General features: G+C 49.1%; 1 protein-coding gene across 2 annotated transcripts; it reads right to left on the bottom strand.

Moving 5' to 3' along the window:
* Nucleotides 1-1,419: 1,419 nt before the first annotated feature.
* ALAS1 (5'-aminolevulinate synthase 1) lies at nt 1,420-15,523 on the bottom strand. Of its 2 annotated transcripts, XM_027585379.1 has the most exons (11): nt 15,368-15,523; nt 14,184-14,403; nt 11,206-11,433; nt 10,078-10,227; nt 9,438-9,660; nt 8,009-8,193; nt 7,063-7,242; nt 6,560-6,724; nt 4,464-4,732; nt 3,631-3,793; nt 1,420-1,718 (listed from the first exon to the last, which is right to left on the bottom strand). In XM_027585379.1, the coding sequence occupies exons 2-11, from the start codon at nt 14,380-14,382 to the stop codon at nt 1,558-1,560; spliced, it is 1,923 nt and encodes a 640-aa protein (XP_027441180.1). In that variant the 5' UTR covers nt 14,383-14,403; nt 15,368-15,523; the 3' UTR covers nt 1,420-1,557. The 2 variants fall into 2 exon arrangements, with proteins under 2 accessions (XP_027441180.1, XP_027441181.1); XM_027585380.2 differs by lacking the exon at nt 14,184-14,403 and having other exon boundaries at nt 1,429-1,718; nt 15,368-15,493.
* Between the last annotated feature and the right edge of the window lie 375 nt (nt 15,524-15,898).

Here is a 15,898-nt window from a genome sequence, read left to right as displayed (position 1 = left end):
AAGCCGGGAAGCACCTGGGGGAGCTGAGGCCTGGGAGTGTGCGCCAACAGGGAGCAGATGGGAGGTGGGATGGGCTCCCCACCTCGGAGAATGCGGTCAGCCTGTGTGAGGAAGCTAGAACTTAACCTGAGTGCCACTGGAAGGCCCAGGAAAGTTTTCTGCAGGGGAGGAACACAATCCGCTTTAGAATTTTAAAAAGCTCTCTCAGGCTGCCACGTGGGGTCGAGGCTGGGGCAGATGCCAGGATGATGGCGGCACCCCCGGGATCACAGCAGCAGGGCTGACGAGAATTGGCCCGGCCTGAGATGGAGCTTACAGGTAGAACTTAAGAGGACTCAAGTGAGTCTCAAGTGAGGAAAGAGAGCAGACTTCTTCTCCGTGAGGAGCCAGCACAAGCTGGTAGAGGCCGGGGAGGCGGGCGGACCAGCTGCCCCGGGCCTGTGTGGCTCAAGAGGCCTGTCTGCCGGCCGTCAGCGGCCAACAGCTGGGAACGGGAACCCAGGCTGGGGAGGTCGCATGGCGTGAGGGGGAGCGCCGCGGGCAGTTACTGTGAAACTGGGGGGGCTCGGCCTTCAAAGGAGGACCAGCTCATGAAGCAGGAGGGCCGTGTTCAGGAAAGGTTAGTGACACAGAAGCTAGAGGAGGAACCTGTGAAGGCCAAGGACAGCCAGCCACCTCAAAGACCCCTGGGGGGGGGGGTCAGTGAGAGGAAACCAGAACCACTGGATTTGGCGAGGTAGAGGCAAGACATGGTAAGAAAAGAGCAGCCTCCACAGGGAACAGGATGAGGGAGCAAGTGGGGCAGCAAAGCAGAAAACAGGCAGAAGAGAGGGGTGTGGTAGCAGCCAGCAGGGGGTCTAGGCGGAGGGAGAGCCTGTTTATTTTTAAGGTGGACAACAAAGCCTGCTGCAGGCCGAGGGTGGCAAATCCATGACCGAGGGGCTTAGAGAGGGCTGTAGGAAGGCACTAGGAACCAGGGGACACAGAACACACGCGGAAGGAGTCAGAGAGGAGCGCGAACACCTGCACCGTCCCTGGAAGGAACACCATCACAGGTGGCAGGGGCAGATGGGCTGGAGGACTAGGTGGCGACAGACAAGCGTTCCCTCCTACTGTCCTACCTTCAGAGGGAAGCCTGAGGCCAAGGCGGTGGCGGGGGAGGGACAGCAGGGAGGGTGACAGAGATCAGAAGCCGAGTGATGGGGGGCGCCGCCAGGTGGCTGGCGTGGCGGGCAGCCGAGAGGTAGCTGCGTTCAAGCCGAGGAGGAAGCCCTGCCGCTCCAGCAGGGGCTGAGGCTGTTACCAGAGGGGCCAGTGTATGTTCCTCATCACTTCACAGAGTGCCACCACATAGACCGCATTGAAAGGGAGGAAAAAATGATTTCTTTGATTCAGTGGCCAATAACAGGAGGACCCATCACACAAGAATTTATTTCCAGGACTGTGCTTTTACTATAGATTAAAATTTAATATAATTTAATTCACATATAAAGACAGCTCTGGAGACTATCTGGATATGACATGGCCTGGGGTTAAGTAACTGAGGTCATGACACACTCAGGCCTGGGCAGATACCAACTTGCTCATGCCGGAGAAGTAGGATTTCTCTCTTTCACTCATCACTTCGAAATGCAGTGGCCTCCTGCAGAAGTTGCACTCGGCTGAAGAATGTGGCTTGAGTTCCAGCCCCACTCGCTTCCACGTGGCCAGCAGATTCTCTGTGAGGAGTTTTTAAAAATTGAAGGGAGTATGTATCCAAGAGAAGTGCAAACATAGGCCCACGCAAAAAGTCGAACACAAACATTGGCAGCACTGTTATCTTCCTAACAGTCAAAAAGCAGAAACAACCTAAATGTCCACGGACTGATGGACAAACACCATGTGGTATATCCACACCAAAGAAGATTAGTTGGTACTAGGAAGAAAGAGAGGATTCATGCTACAACGTGGATGGGCCCCGAAAACACTGTGCTGTCAAAGAAGCCAAGCACACAGGACCCATGCAGTGTTACATGGAAAGTAAAGCCTGGGCACCTCCACAGGGGCAGAAGGGGGGTCAGCAGCTGATAGGGGCTGGGGACGGGGAAATACGCAGTGGCTGCTTGTGGGTATGCGGTTTCTCTCTGGGCTGATGAAAATGTTCTGGAATCAGATAGTGGTGACGGTTGCCCAACATCACGACATACTTAGAACCCGTGGAACTGTGTACTTTGTGTATATATTTTTAAAGATTTTATTTATTAATTTGCACGCACACGTGAGAGAGAGCGTGCGCGAGAGCACAAGCAGGGGGAGTGGCAGGCAGAGGGAGAAGCAGGCTCCCTGCTGAGCAAGGAGCCCAATGCAGGATTCGATCCCAGGACTCTGGGATCATGACCTGAGCCCAAGGCAGCCGTTTAACCAACTGAGCCACCCAGGCGTCCTGGAACTGTATACTTTAAAAGGGTGAAATTAAGGGGGCACCTGGGTGGCTCAGTTGTTAAGCGTCTGCCTTCAGCTCAGGTCATGGCCCCAGGGTCCTGGGATCAAGACCCACATTGGGCTCCCTGCTCGGCGGAGAGTCAGCTTCTCCCTCTCCCACTCCCCCTGCTTGTGTTCTCTCTCTCGCTGTATCACTCTCTGTCAAATAAATAAAATCTTTAAGAAAAAAAAAAGGGTGAAATTAGGGGTGCCTGTGTGGCTCAGTCGGTTAAACAGCTGACTCCCTCTTGATTTTGGCTCAGTCATGATCTTAGAGTCAAGAGATCGAGCCCCATGTCATCAGGCTCTGTGCTCAGTGGGGAGTCTGCTTGGGATTCTCTTCCTTCTCTCTCCCTCTGCCCGTCCCCCTTCCCCTCTTCGCACTCACATACTCTCTCTTGCTCTCTAAATGACTCTTTAAAAAAACCAAAAGAGTGAAATCTGTGATATGTGAATTATCTCTCAATAAAGCTATTATAAAAATAAGCAAAAATCGAGAAACAAAACCCAAGTCTGGTTTTGTTTCACACAGCTTCAGGGAAGAAGTTGCTCCAACATCATTCCACTACATTGAAACTGAGCATTCCTGGCAGAATGGCCCCAAAGCCTGCAAGGCAGCAAGACCACCTTGGGGGCGCTCAGGAGGCAAAAGTGACCTGTGGCTGAAAGCAGCACCTCAATCTTTGCCTTTAGGTTGGACATAGAGGGTGCTGGGACGGTTGAACATAGCTGCAAGCCTTATAAAACATTGAGAATAATTACTCTTATGAGAAGAGGTTAGGTGGGGGGTTGCCTCAGGGACCATACACCAGAGAAATGGAGAGAAGCACAGAGCTGACCTCCAGAGGGCCAGGGCTGACTGAGGCCTTCAGAGGCCTCTCTCTCCTTCCCTGCACTAGCCATTCCTGTGCATCTTTGAGTCATCCCGACAAGGGGGCACTGGAAAGAGTGGATGGATGAGCAGGGATGAGCCCTCAGAGCTTCTAAGTCGTGTCTACACCCCCTCAAGCGAATCCAACAACTAAATGTCTTTTACAGTTTTATATCATCTGAGAGCATTCTTAATTTCTTGGAGAGAAGAAACGGATCTGAATGCCTTTGAAGGGCTCTAATCACACAGACTGCAAGGACAGCTTGGTGCAACTTTCTAGCGAGCTCTGTAGTACTCACCGAGGAAGTAGTTCATCATCTGTGGTGTGTGGTGAGGGGTGGGGGCGATCCGCAGGAGCTCCTCCCCGCGGGGCACCGTGGGGTAGTTGATGGCTTGGACGTAGATGTTATGCCTGCTCATTAGTTCATCACAGACTTCGGTGTTTTTAGCAGCATCTGCAACCTAAGTTTGTAACAGAAGGTAAGGTCACCGCAGGACGGACCACCCCTTAGCAGCGATTCTAATGAACACGGCACTCAGGAGGGAGGCTCAGGCTCGAGCAGCGATGCAAGCTGCCACTTAAAGGGCCCAGGAGTGCTTAGTACAGACCAGAGAACTGAAAGCACATTAGAAGGAGATCACACACTGATCTCCCTCCCAGGCTTCAACTCCAGGTGCCACCAGCTGATCCTCCTACCCAGGGATGTGTGTAACTGTGGGAATGAAGCAGCTTTGATTATACTAGCTACATTAATTCTACTAATTCAACTGTGACACCAACAGGGCTACCGTTTACAGTGGAAATGGCAAGACCTATTTTGAAATTAACTGAATAAAAAGCTAGACTTCAAAGCTAACCATGTGGAGGCTTCTGGAACTTTTTACACAGAAGCTCTTTTAAGGCTAGTGCTCTGGAGAAGGAACCTCTGCTCTAGCCTGCTGGGTTCAAGGGCTTCATTCTCACTGTGAAGTCAGCCCAAGGCAGGAACAGAGCAGAGGGCCACTGACTATAGCCCCCTGCCCCAGCAGTCACCCTGCGCCAGCCCAACTTCAGGAAGGCGTGAACCAGAACATCCCAGGTCACGTGCGGAGGCACGGCCCCCAGCAAGTCCAGTCCCAGATGGGTCATTACCCGGACAGGGATGATGTGACTGGGGCAGTGGACAACCGGGAGGCCTGCGTCCATGAGCATCTGCCTCATGAGCTTGACGTTGCGCTGGTGCTGGCGGCGAAGCGCCCGCCCCTCCGCACTCTTCAGAACCCGCACAGACTCCAGGGCTCCGGCCAGCAGCATGGGCGGCAGGGAGGTGGTGAAGATGAAGCCGGCCGCATAGGACCGCACAGTGTCGATCAGAGAACTCGTGCTGGCGATGTACCCTCCGACACAGCCAAAGGCTTTGCCTGTGAGGAGAAAGCTTCATTTATTCCGGCAATGGCCCCTATATGTGCCCAGCAGGGTGCTGCAGAGCCTCAGAGCCCTTTTGTCTTTATCCTCTCTGTGTGCCCTAAGACTCAAGTCAAGGGATGTCCACCCATTTCTGAAAGGGAGAAAGTGGAGGTTAGGGTCCTCCCCTAAATCACAGGACCAAGCTGGTGTCTGACGAGGACCAAAGAACAGGTCTCCACACCAGTCCTGACGCTGGGGGACCTGTCCCCGTGTGTCCCAACAGCGAGCGGCAGCCTCTCGTCCCCCCTGCCTTTCCCACCTAGACTCGCTGTTCCGCCAGCAGGTAAGGTGCCATGTCCCACGGCGGGCCTGGTGCATGTGTCCTCTCACCATGAGTATCACCCTGGGGCCAGAAGGTAACCCAGCTAAGACATGAGCTGTTCTGGTGTGACCAGTATTATTTCCTTCCAAAGTAAACACAAAACTCTGACAAGCAGCACTACCCGGAGAAACATGAAAACTCGGAACCTGTTAGGGCTGATTTAGGGCCAACCTCCTTTCTCAATTCTCCTTAAATCCCTCTGTATAATCTGTATCTCAAGTTCCAGGGTTAAGGACTGCAAAAGAACCCTTCTAGATGTCAACGCTGTGTTCTGTAAGGAACACCCCTGCTTGAACCCCATGCGGGGCTGGGCTGGCATAAGCTCTTACAGCGGCCAGTCTCTCTCTGCAGCCCGCCCCAGTGCACAGCGACTACACCTTCCCAAGGCCCACGTCACCAGAGCCTGCTGAAAGAAAAGCGTTGCTGGAAGTAAGACACGTGAACGAGTGCTTTCTTCCTGACAAGGCTCTGCCCTGCAACCCCTGGGCTTTCCTGGTCTCCCCAGGTTCTCAGCCCCGACAGTGCCGAAGGGCACTCTTTTTGGCCTGGCCTTCCTTCACCAAGTGCAGGCTGTGAACTGGCATTTTAGCTAAGTGCTACCTGGGTCTCCAACTCCAATTTTCACTTTTACGATGAAAGGTGAAAAGTGAAAATAGCCTTTGGTGTGTGGCAGCGAGCCATGAGAGAGGCAGTGTGCACCCCAAGCAGCGAGAGTGGCCCCACTGAGCCCCGGCTCCGGGAACCACTCGGCACCCCAGCAGCAGGCCACCACAGCTTTGACCTCGGTCTGTGAGCACCTGTGTCTCTGCTTTACGCCACTTTGGCTTACAAAAGGTTTCCAAGGAACACACTCCACTTTTGGGTCGTGGGGAAACCTATATCGGTGAGGACGCGGAGGGGCAGAGAGATGAACTACCAGCCCAAGGTCACAGAGGCGGGAGTTAGGCAGCCAGGATTCACAGCCAGCAGGCAGCACGGCAACAGCGCCCAGCTCCGTGACACAATGCTTCTCACCCAGGAGCAGCAAATACAAAGTAGAGCTCAGTGCTTCACGCCACCTGAACCTACAGGTCCTCACGAATGCTCTAGGAGAACAGCACTCCATCTTTTTTTTTTTTTTTTAATATAACGGAACAATCTGAAGTAGAGAGAGTAAAGGCTGTCGCCATGGCGTGTAGCTAGAACCACAAGTACATTTGCAATGAGCTCGAATGGCAACAGAGAGTATTTCTGTCAGGTGAGGCTGTGAGATTTCCTTTGGTTCTGGGAGCCATGCCTCTATGATTGAAGGGATTCTGCTAAGCTGTACCACCACTGAGCAGATACAAACTGATCCAGAAAGTGGCCCAGGCTTTGTAGGCCACCACCCTGTCTCCTCACCCGATCCTAGCTAGTCCTTGGTCTTGTTAGGAAAATAAAATTTTAATGCAGATTGCAGAATGTGCAGGAGTATACATACCAAGCGTTCCAGAAATGATGTCCATTTTAGGCATAACTCCATCCCGATCGCCAATCCCTCCACCTTGAGCCCCGTACAGTCCCACTGCGTGGACCTCATCCACGAAGGTGATTGCTCCAAACTCATGCGCCACATCACACAGCTCCTCTAGCGGGCACACTGCTCCTGAAGAAAGAGCACACACTCCTCTGAAGAGCTTGCTACTTCACAAATTTCTGTTTCGGTGAGAGTCAGAACAAAATAACTTCTGTTCTAAAGGTATTATTTTAATATTGGGAAAAATAATGAACTTCCCCCAGTTTCTAGGTCATCTTGGGGTCTCAGAGCCTAGTAAGAGCCAGAATAGAAAGTCTACATTCACCCAAACCTACACAGTGTCCACCAAATACAAAATCCTAGCAGAGTAAGAAGAAATTGCAAAAACAAAATAAGCATCACACTTTCAAAGAGTCCAGGCCTAGTTTCTCATCCAAGGTTTCAGACTGGCCTCTACTTAGACTTACCATCCATTGAGTGGACGGTTTCAAATGCGACAATCTTGGGGACGGCAGGGTCAGATCTTTGCAGCAGTTCTCTGAGGTGGCTGACGTCATTGTGGCGGAAGATGTACTTTGGCACCCGGCTGTTCCGAATCCCTTGGATCATGGAGGCATGGTTCCCAGAATCAGAGTAAATCTCACAGCCTAACGTGATAAAAACAAAAACAAAACACTACTTATTGCCATCTGCACCAAAGACAAATTATTTCCTAGATAGGGGCAACAGACTTTGCCCTGAAAGTGCTGCTTTGCCCAGTAGGAAAGACACTCCCGGCCAGTTTCTTCCTAGGAAAATCCTGAGTAGTGCTTCTCCTTTGAGAAGGCCCATAGGTGTAGAATAACCCAATGGCAGACAACCAATCTGCTTTCACATCCGGCCACCTCATTCCAAACTCCATCAAAAGATAACTACGAATGATTAAGAGAATTCTCCAAAGGATTTTCCTCGAATACAAAGCACATTTGAAGCAATTAGCTTAAGGACAAGCCCCTTATTATTATCTTTTTCTACTGCATCTTCTCATGTGCAATGAGCACTTCATGTCTCAATTCAAGAAAAAATGCTCCCAGGGGCACCTGCGTGGCTCAGTCGTTGAGCGTCTGCCTTCGGCTCAGGTCATGATCCCAGGGTCCTGGGATCGAGCCCCGCATCGGGCTCCCTGCTCAGTGGGAAGCCTGCTTCTCCCTCGCCCACTCCCCCTGCTTGTGTTCCCTCTCTCGCCGTGTCTCTGTCAAAAAATAAACTCTTTAAAAACAAAAAAACAAAAAGAAAGAAAGAAAAAGTGCTCCCAGACACTTTCATTGCTCTTAACTGTTTCTGGTAAGCCCTCTCTCTGTATTGTCACTGTCCCTGCTATTCCTGAGAAATCCAAAAACCTCTAAGGCACCAGGACAGGCCTCCTTAACCTACCCGGCATCATCCTAGCCAGAGTGAAGAGGGTTGAGTCGTTGGCCACAAAGCACGAGGAAAACAAGAGTGCTGCATCTTTCCCATGTAAATCAGCCAGCTCCTGCTCCAGGTCCACATGGAATTTACTAGTTCCAGAAATATTTCTGGTACCACCGGCTCCAGCACCATGCTGTTTCAAAGTGTCCCTTTTATTAAAAAAAAAAAAAAAAAGGCAGACAGAAAATAAATCTCATGGTTCCAAATACTCTGTGAATCATTCCTCTCCCCAGGAGCTGGGACACTGAATCTTATATTCATGTAGCAAGTCTCTCACGGTGAAACCAGGGGCCACAAGTTTCAACTGCCTTCATCTTTAGACTAGGTGGCAGGTGTCAACACTAGGGTGAGGATATCCTGAATACCTCTAGGGATCATCAAGAACAAGTGTTTATCACTAGGTACTTAGTATTAGTTGAGTTAATTTACTAAGGCGTCTTTTCTCTGACAAACATCCTTCTCTCCAAACACAACCTCAGTCTCTACCAGCCACATAATGTTAGGAGAGATCTATTATTACACCTCAGACTGGACTCTCTTTAGCAAGCCTCCTTATAGATTTTGGGAAGCAACTCTCTCAAGTGTCTCTAGCCATGGTGAACCTCCCAGAAGCACATGAATGAGGGGATCTACCATCCTTGTTAATGTCTTTCCTCCAGTGCTGCTACATTTGTATCTCTCCATCTGCCTGTGCAAAGTGGCCTACCACTGGAGGAGCAGTAGGAAGTGAATGGACACGAGTAGTCAATGAGCCCATACACTTGAACCCTCACACACAAAGGGGCTCCACCACCTACTTGTCAATTCCAGTCTAAAAGTCACCTGTCGGTATTTTCTTTTTAAGATTTTATTTACTGGGGCACCTGGGTGGCTCAGTCGTTAAGCGTCTGCCTTCGGCTCAGGTCATGATCCCGGGGTCCTGGGATCGAGCCCCGCATCGGGCTCCTTGCTCAGTGGGGAGCCTGCTTCTCCCGCTCCCACTCCCCCTGCTTGTGTTCCCTCTCTCGCGGTCTCTCTCTGTCAAATAAATAAATAAAATCTTAAAAAAAAAAAAAGATTTTATTTACTTACTTGACAGAGAGAGAGAGATAGCGAGAGAGGGAACACAAGCAGGGGGAGTGGGAGAGGGAGAAGCAGGCTTCCCATGGAGAAGGGAGCCCGATGCGGGGCTCGATCCCAGGACCCCGGGATCATGACCTGAGCTGAAGGCAGATGCTTAACGACTGAGCCACCCAGGCGCCCCATCTATAGATATTTTTGAAGGCTAAGATAGTATTTGTTATGGCACACTTTCAGCTGCTGAATATTGCCCCCATAAAAGATCCAATCCCTCTAAATCATCAATGTCTTGCCAAATAAAGTCAGTGGTATCTGAAAGCTGAGGGCTACTTACATGACTGCCCCACACACTCGTGGGTGGCGACTCATTCCTAGGTAGTCATTGCTACACCAGACTGACACCTGCTTTTTGGTGATCAAAGAGTCCGAATAGTCATCTGCCATGGGGAAGATGTGAGCCCTCCGGTTCACAGTTTTAAAAACTCGATAGGTATGGTCATTTTTTTTCTCATCAATTTTCTTCTCAAAGAAACGATCATACTGAAAAGTGGAAACAGCTAAAACCCAAAAAACAGGACAAACTGATGGTTAGGAAGGCACACCTGGGTTTTGGCAAGAGACCTGGGTTCCAACCCCAGCTTGGGCATCCAACAGCAGGGCAATTCTGGACAAATTAATGAAGTACTCACGTGAGCCAGTTATAGGACATCCTCATTTTGAGACCGTGAAGGTCTCAAATGAGACTGTGTATGTCAATTGTTTAGCACAGGGCCAGGGCATAAAAAGTAGGTATTAAGGGAGAAAAGGCAGGTTACCAACAGGGTTTGTATTTACTATGGCCGAGAACACCTTCCTGCATCAAGCAAGAGACATGGCTTTTAATCCTCAACTCACCATGCAATTTTGTGTTTAATCTAACATATGTTTAAGTTAAAAACCCTCTCATGCATCAGGCAAGTAACAATGAGACCTACATTTTGGCAAGTTATCTTGAAGAAGATGGGACACTCTTTCCGGTCTTTGCTTTCGCATGATATCCTGGAAGTTCTTCAGCAATCCACTTGTCTCCCCTTCGTCGGCCTTCACACTAATCACACTGGGGTTCACTGAGGTTTGGGCAACCTCTGTAGCAAAAGTAACAAGAAAAGAGGACAAACAATTCTATTCTGAGTTCATAATACTTTCCAGAAATATTGTCAGAAATGAATTACTGCCTAGTTCACCAAAAAAAGCTGATCATAACCAAAGTTAGTAGTAACTGAATGTATGAGGCTTTTCTTCTCCCCTTCTATTTTAATGGCCAATGCCTGGTGTTGTTTTGTTTTCAGAGCTACCAGACAGCTTTAATGAATATTAGAGTCCAAAGCTTTCTAGCTGGTTGGCAGGTCTTCCCCACCTTCCCGCTCCACCCAACCCTAATCTCAATTTTCTTCATGGAAGACAATTCCAGCCATACGCATCATTTCCGCTGGTGCGGTTTTCTGGGGACTTTTGGTGCTCTGTGGCTATAGCCGCAACTGGAATTAAAGTTGCCTCCTAATGACCATCAGTAAGACACACAGCTTGGGAGTCCGAAGACCATCTGTTACTGCAGGAACACTATTTTTTACCTTTTATCCCACCGATGGCAGGAAAGAAACAAAGGGCAGTTGGTTAACAGCTTATGCCAGCAGGGTATTTTCAGAAATGAAGCAATTACTACAAAAAGTGGTCACATCCTGGGTGCCTGGGTGGCTCATATGGTTAAGCGTCTGCCTTCAGCTCAGGTCATGATCCCAGAGTCCTGGGATCGAGTCCCACATCGGGCTCCCTGCTCCTTGGAGCCTGCTTCTCCCTCTGCCTCTCTCTCTCTGTCTCTGTCTCTCATGAATAAATAAAATCTTAAAAAAAAAAAGTGGTCACATCCTACCCACACACCCAAGAAAGTCCCACATTTTCTCAAGCAGTCCTTTGACTATCTTGATGACCTTCCTCCTTGGCCCTAAATGAGGACGTTTTTTATACAAATGCTACCCTAATAATAGCTCATACATAAATCTGAAGGATCAAAAGAACCAAAGGGACCTCTTGGTTCTTCCTAATGGTTCCAGTCATGTGTTTACCTTTCCTCACGGCATGCATTTCCTGCACATCCTCCTGAAGCTCGAGACTGGCTTTGCAGAAGACACTGCTGCCCTTCTGGCTCATCTGGGCTGCCAGGAAAGGGCATTTGCTTGCAGTGCCCTGGCTCGTGGCAAGGGAGGGATGTCCAGACGAAAGCTGCGTGCCATCTGGAGTCTGCTGGGATCCATCAGCAGCTTGCTCAACCTCAGCTTTGGCAGTTTTGTCCTCTGGGGGGTGAAATGGAAAAACCGATGCATCAGATCTAGTTGCACAATACACAAGAAAGCCCCTTGTTTCTCCTATTGCCTCAAAGACAAGCTTTATACTTACTCTACACCCACATTTCAGGCACAAGTTTATTTTTATTAGGTTCTGCTAATTGAACTGTTTTCTCATCTGCCTCAGTGGAAACAATGTTTCTGTGAGGAGTTAACTGGCACAATCCGGCTATCTCTTAAACCCATTATTTCTCCCTTATAAATCCACCAAAAAGTAGTATTTTCTAGTTTCAGATTGCCTAGAGTTCTTGAGTTGGAGGACTTCCAGTAAAACTACCCGAAGGACACATAGCGTATTTCATGAGAGGACACACTCTTGAAGATAAATAGAAGCGTTTATACAATTGTTTCCTCTGCTAATATTTTTGAAACAGATTCTTGACAAAGAAGCTTGCTGTTGCAGGCGCCTGGGTGGCTCAGTTGGTTAAGCGACTGCCTTCGGCTCAGGCCATGATCCTGGAGTCCCGGGATCCAGTCCCGCATCGGGCTCCCTGCTCAGCAGGGAGTCTGCTTCTCCCTCTGACCCTCTTCCCTCTCATGCTCTCTATCTCTCATTCTCTCTCTCTCAAATAAATAAAATCTTAAAAAAAAAAAAAGAAGAAGAATTTTGTTGCTTAACACATAAACTACTGATTTTCTTCCTAACAAAAGAAATTGGCGGGACGCCTGGGTGGCTCAGTCACTGAGCGTCTGCCTTCCGCTCAGGTCATGATCCCAGGGTCCTGGGATCGAGTCCCACATCGGGCTCCCTGCTTGGTGGGGAGCCTGCTTCTCCCTCTGTCCTGCTCCTCCCCCTGCTCGTGCTCCCTTGCTCTCTCTCAAATAAATAAAATCTTAAACAAAAAAAAAGAAAGAAATTGGGCTAAAATTGAGGTCTTTCGATTGTTGTCTAATAGAGTTCAAATTACTAGTACGCTGAGAAAAAAACCACAGAAAGATCACATTCACACACTTCATCTACTCGCTCATCTAAATGCATCAAAGTGCACTGACTTAACAAAGCTGGCTGGTAATTATGCTTTTAGTCACAATGACTTTCTTCTCCCCTGGAGCAAATTCATTCTCCTTTCTTCTCGTAAAGCCTTATTCTGCATCCTCCTGGAATACTGTGAGTCAGAGGCTAACCTTGCCTACAACTTGGGTAAGATGTCTCAATACAGTTTTTATTAAAACCTTCTACAAAGTAAAAAAAACTGCTTTGAAGTTCATTTCATTCGTTATAAAAGTAATATACATTCACTGTGGGAAACCTAGAATAATAGTGTTCTATCTCTCAAAAAAGAACCATTACAGGCATCTTGGTAGTTATCTTTTTTCCCTATGTACAAGTTTAAAAAAAGTTTTACTTATTCTGCATGTGCTTGCTTATTTTCCCCTTTCCATTATAAAGATCTAAGCTAGTAAATAGTTTGTGAATATCATTTGCAATGGTTTCCTGAGAGTCTACCAAGTGAACAAGTCATGTTCTACTCAAAATCCTCTATAGCTGGGACAGAATTGTAAAAGAGTATTTTGATTGTTCAGTAAAAAAAAAAATAACCCCTAAAAGAGGAAAAGAAATCCTACAAAGGATTAAATCCCTTCTGCTTACAGAACAAAACAAAATAAAACACTCCTTTCTTACAAGGAACACATCCAGAGAATACACCTAAAAGAGCCTGTAAGGTAAATTATTCTCTAGGATTAAGTGAAACCTGAAAAGCCTCATCCTTTCCTGGTAGAGCCAGACCAAAACAAAAGCCAACTCTGATCTCTTTGTTAAAAACAAAATTTAAAAATTCACATACAAAATAAAGATACATGTGTTAAAAAAAAAATCACTAACAAGTTCTGTATGATTCCATTTATTGAGGTTCCTACAGCAGTCAAATTCACAGAGACAGAAAGTAGAATGGTGTCTGCCAGGGGGTGGGGGAGGGGAAGTTAGAGTTGAAGGAGCAGAGTTTCAGTTTGGGATGTTGGAAGACTCTGGAAATTGGACGGTGGTGACAGTTGCACAATAATATGAATGTACTTAATACCACTGAACTGTACAATTGGTAAGAGGTGGTAAGTTTTATGTTAGGTGCATTTTACCACAATAAAAAAATATCTTAAAAAGAAAAAAGGAGAAAAAAGTCACCACTTTTTTTTAAGTCAAGAGCTTTAAAACCAAAAGCTTCCACTCACTTTTGCTGCAAACCTAAAACTGCTCCAGAAAGTAAAGTCTATTAGTAATAATAATAATAAAAAAAGCCAAAGGCCCAAATATTTAATGAAGAAAAGGTTGAAACAGAACGTTCCAACTTTTTTTTTTAGTGTGGAGCGGGCTTGAACTCATGACCCTGAGATCAAGACCTGAGCTGAAATCAAGAGTCGGATGCTTCACTGACTGAGCCACCCAGGCGCTTCAGAACATTCCAACTTTATATTTACACAAATGAGGTAGTGATGAACGCTAAAACTCCAAAAGACACCAACATGCAATCCAGAAACCTATACGGTACACACTGGCCACCGTCTCACTTTTAAAGATGGGAAAACTAAAAGTGCCTACTTGCAGGGTTAGGATGAGATACTCCATGCAAAGAACCAAGCCTGGCACAGAGTAACGCCCTCGGTTACTGTGCCCCTCGTCACCGCTGTGGACTAGAAATGCTTCTAGTCTAGTGATGAATGCAAACACTGCCACCTCCTACGTTATTGCCAATGACACTTACTCTCATTAGCCGGAGGGGTTTCTTTGACCTGCTGACAGTGTACTGTGGAAGTGGACAGGGCCCGAGGGGCTGGCTTGGCCCCAACTTCCATCATCTTAGGGCAGTTTTGGGCATAGAACAACAGAGATTTTCCTGCCTTCTGCAGAAAGGCCTGAGGCACTCGGGATAAGAATGGGCAGCGGCGAACAACAGTCTCCATGTCCGAGAGGGTACACTGATCCTATAGAAAGACAATGAGTGACATCAACACTTGTTAATAACCAGGCAAATACCACAGCAAGGTCACTGGGTTCAGGTGTCACCTGCAGTTTATAGCAAGGGTACCCTTATAACAAGTCTCACTCAAAAATGTCTAAGGACCGCACTCATGTGGGACTCAACTAAGGAGTGGTAACCATACTCTACCCAGGTCACCAACTTCTTCTTTCATTCCCCAGCTCTACACAAAAGCACCTGCAAAGCAACTTTACCAAGTGAAGTAAATGCCGATGATTAACAACCAAGGGGCTGGAACAACGAAGGACAGACAAGTCGGGAACAGGTTTGGGAGGACAGGGAGATGCATGGTGCAGATAAGACACCTTGGCATATACCCGAGTGAAGTGAGTCTAGGGAAGAAGCCACTGTCATCCATCCAGGCAGAGAGGACTCGCAGGGATCCTGAACTGCTCCTGGTCCTCACATCCCCAAACCTGAGGAAGGCACCCAGCTGGGCTCCCGGTCCCTGAGGCAAGGATTTCCCTGAGGTCATCCCCCACAGCCCCAACAGGACAAAACTCAGAGAGGAGGAGACATAAAGAAAGGCAGGGGTAGGAAGGGACGCGGCTGGGGCTAACTGCAGAGAGGCAGGAGCTATAAAGTCGAGGGCGTTAGGTCTGGAGTTAGGTGGTGGCCCTGGACAGGGGAAGGTCAGAGGTTATCCGGGGTCAAGGGCTCAAGAATAACGGGGAAAAAGTAATTCTAAAGAAGCAGCCGGTTAAAAGGGAATGTAAGAAGGGGGCCGAATGGGGGAAACTGAGGCAACCCAGTGGGCTCAGGGTCTGGAGAGGAACGCTGACCCCAAGGAGGCGAGTGACGGGAGCAGTGGGGGATGGGGTCCCGACGACCGGGCAAGCGGGGCGCGGGCTGGCAGGACACGCGGGGGCTTCCCTGGCCGGCGCCGCACCCAGAGCGCGGGCCCTCACCTGCGCGGAGGACTGCAGAGGAGGAGGAGGCGGCGGCGGCGGCGGCGGCGACGGCGGCGGCGGCAGGCACCCAAACGAACTCCAATCAAACCGGTGCCCTTGTCGGCGAAAAGCCTCAGGCCGCGAGCGCCGTCTTCCTAATATACAGCCGGAGGGAGCGCTGCGCATGCGCTGTGGGCGCGGACTTCCTTCACGCAGGCGCCCTGCGTCGCGCTCCCAGAGTAGAAAGGGCAGGGCAGGGCGGGGAGTGTGGGACCGGGTTTCCCCGAGCGCCTGCCCGGAGGAGTAGGGGCACGGCAGTTGATCAACGACTTTATCCTACCCACCCCGCCCTTCTCGTTTCCCTACTAACTGCCCTATACTTTAGAACCCTACGCCTCCGTGTAGGGCATAAAAGGGCAGGGTCAGAGGGGAAGTGCCAGTGGAGACAACTCGAGGGTCATGGGGCTGTAGAAACGGGTCCCTTGGATATAGAAGAAGAAGAGTAAAGAAGGGGGTTCCGGGCCATGGTCTAAAGCAGGATCTGCCCCG

This window comes from Zalophus californianus, chromosome 1 (assembly GCF_009762305.2).
Source record: "Zalophus californianus isolate mZalCal1 chromosome 1, mZalCal1.pri.v2, whole genome shotgun sequence".
NCBI lineage: Eukaryota > Metazoa > Chordata > Mammalia > Carnivora > Otariidae > Zalophus > Zalophus californianus.
This window is presented reverse-complemented; position numbering and strand designations above follow the sequence as displayed.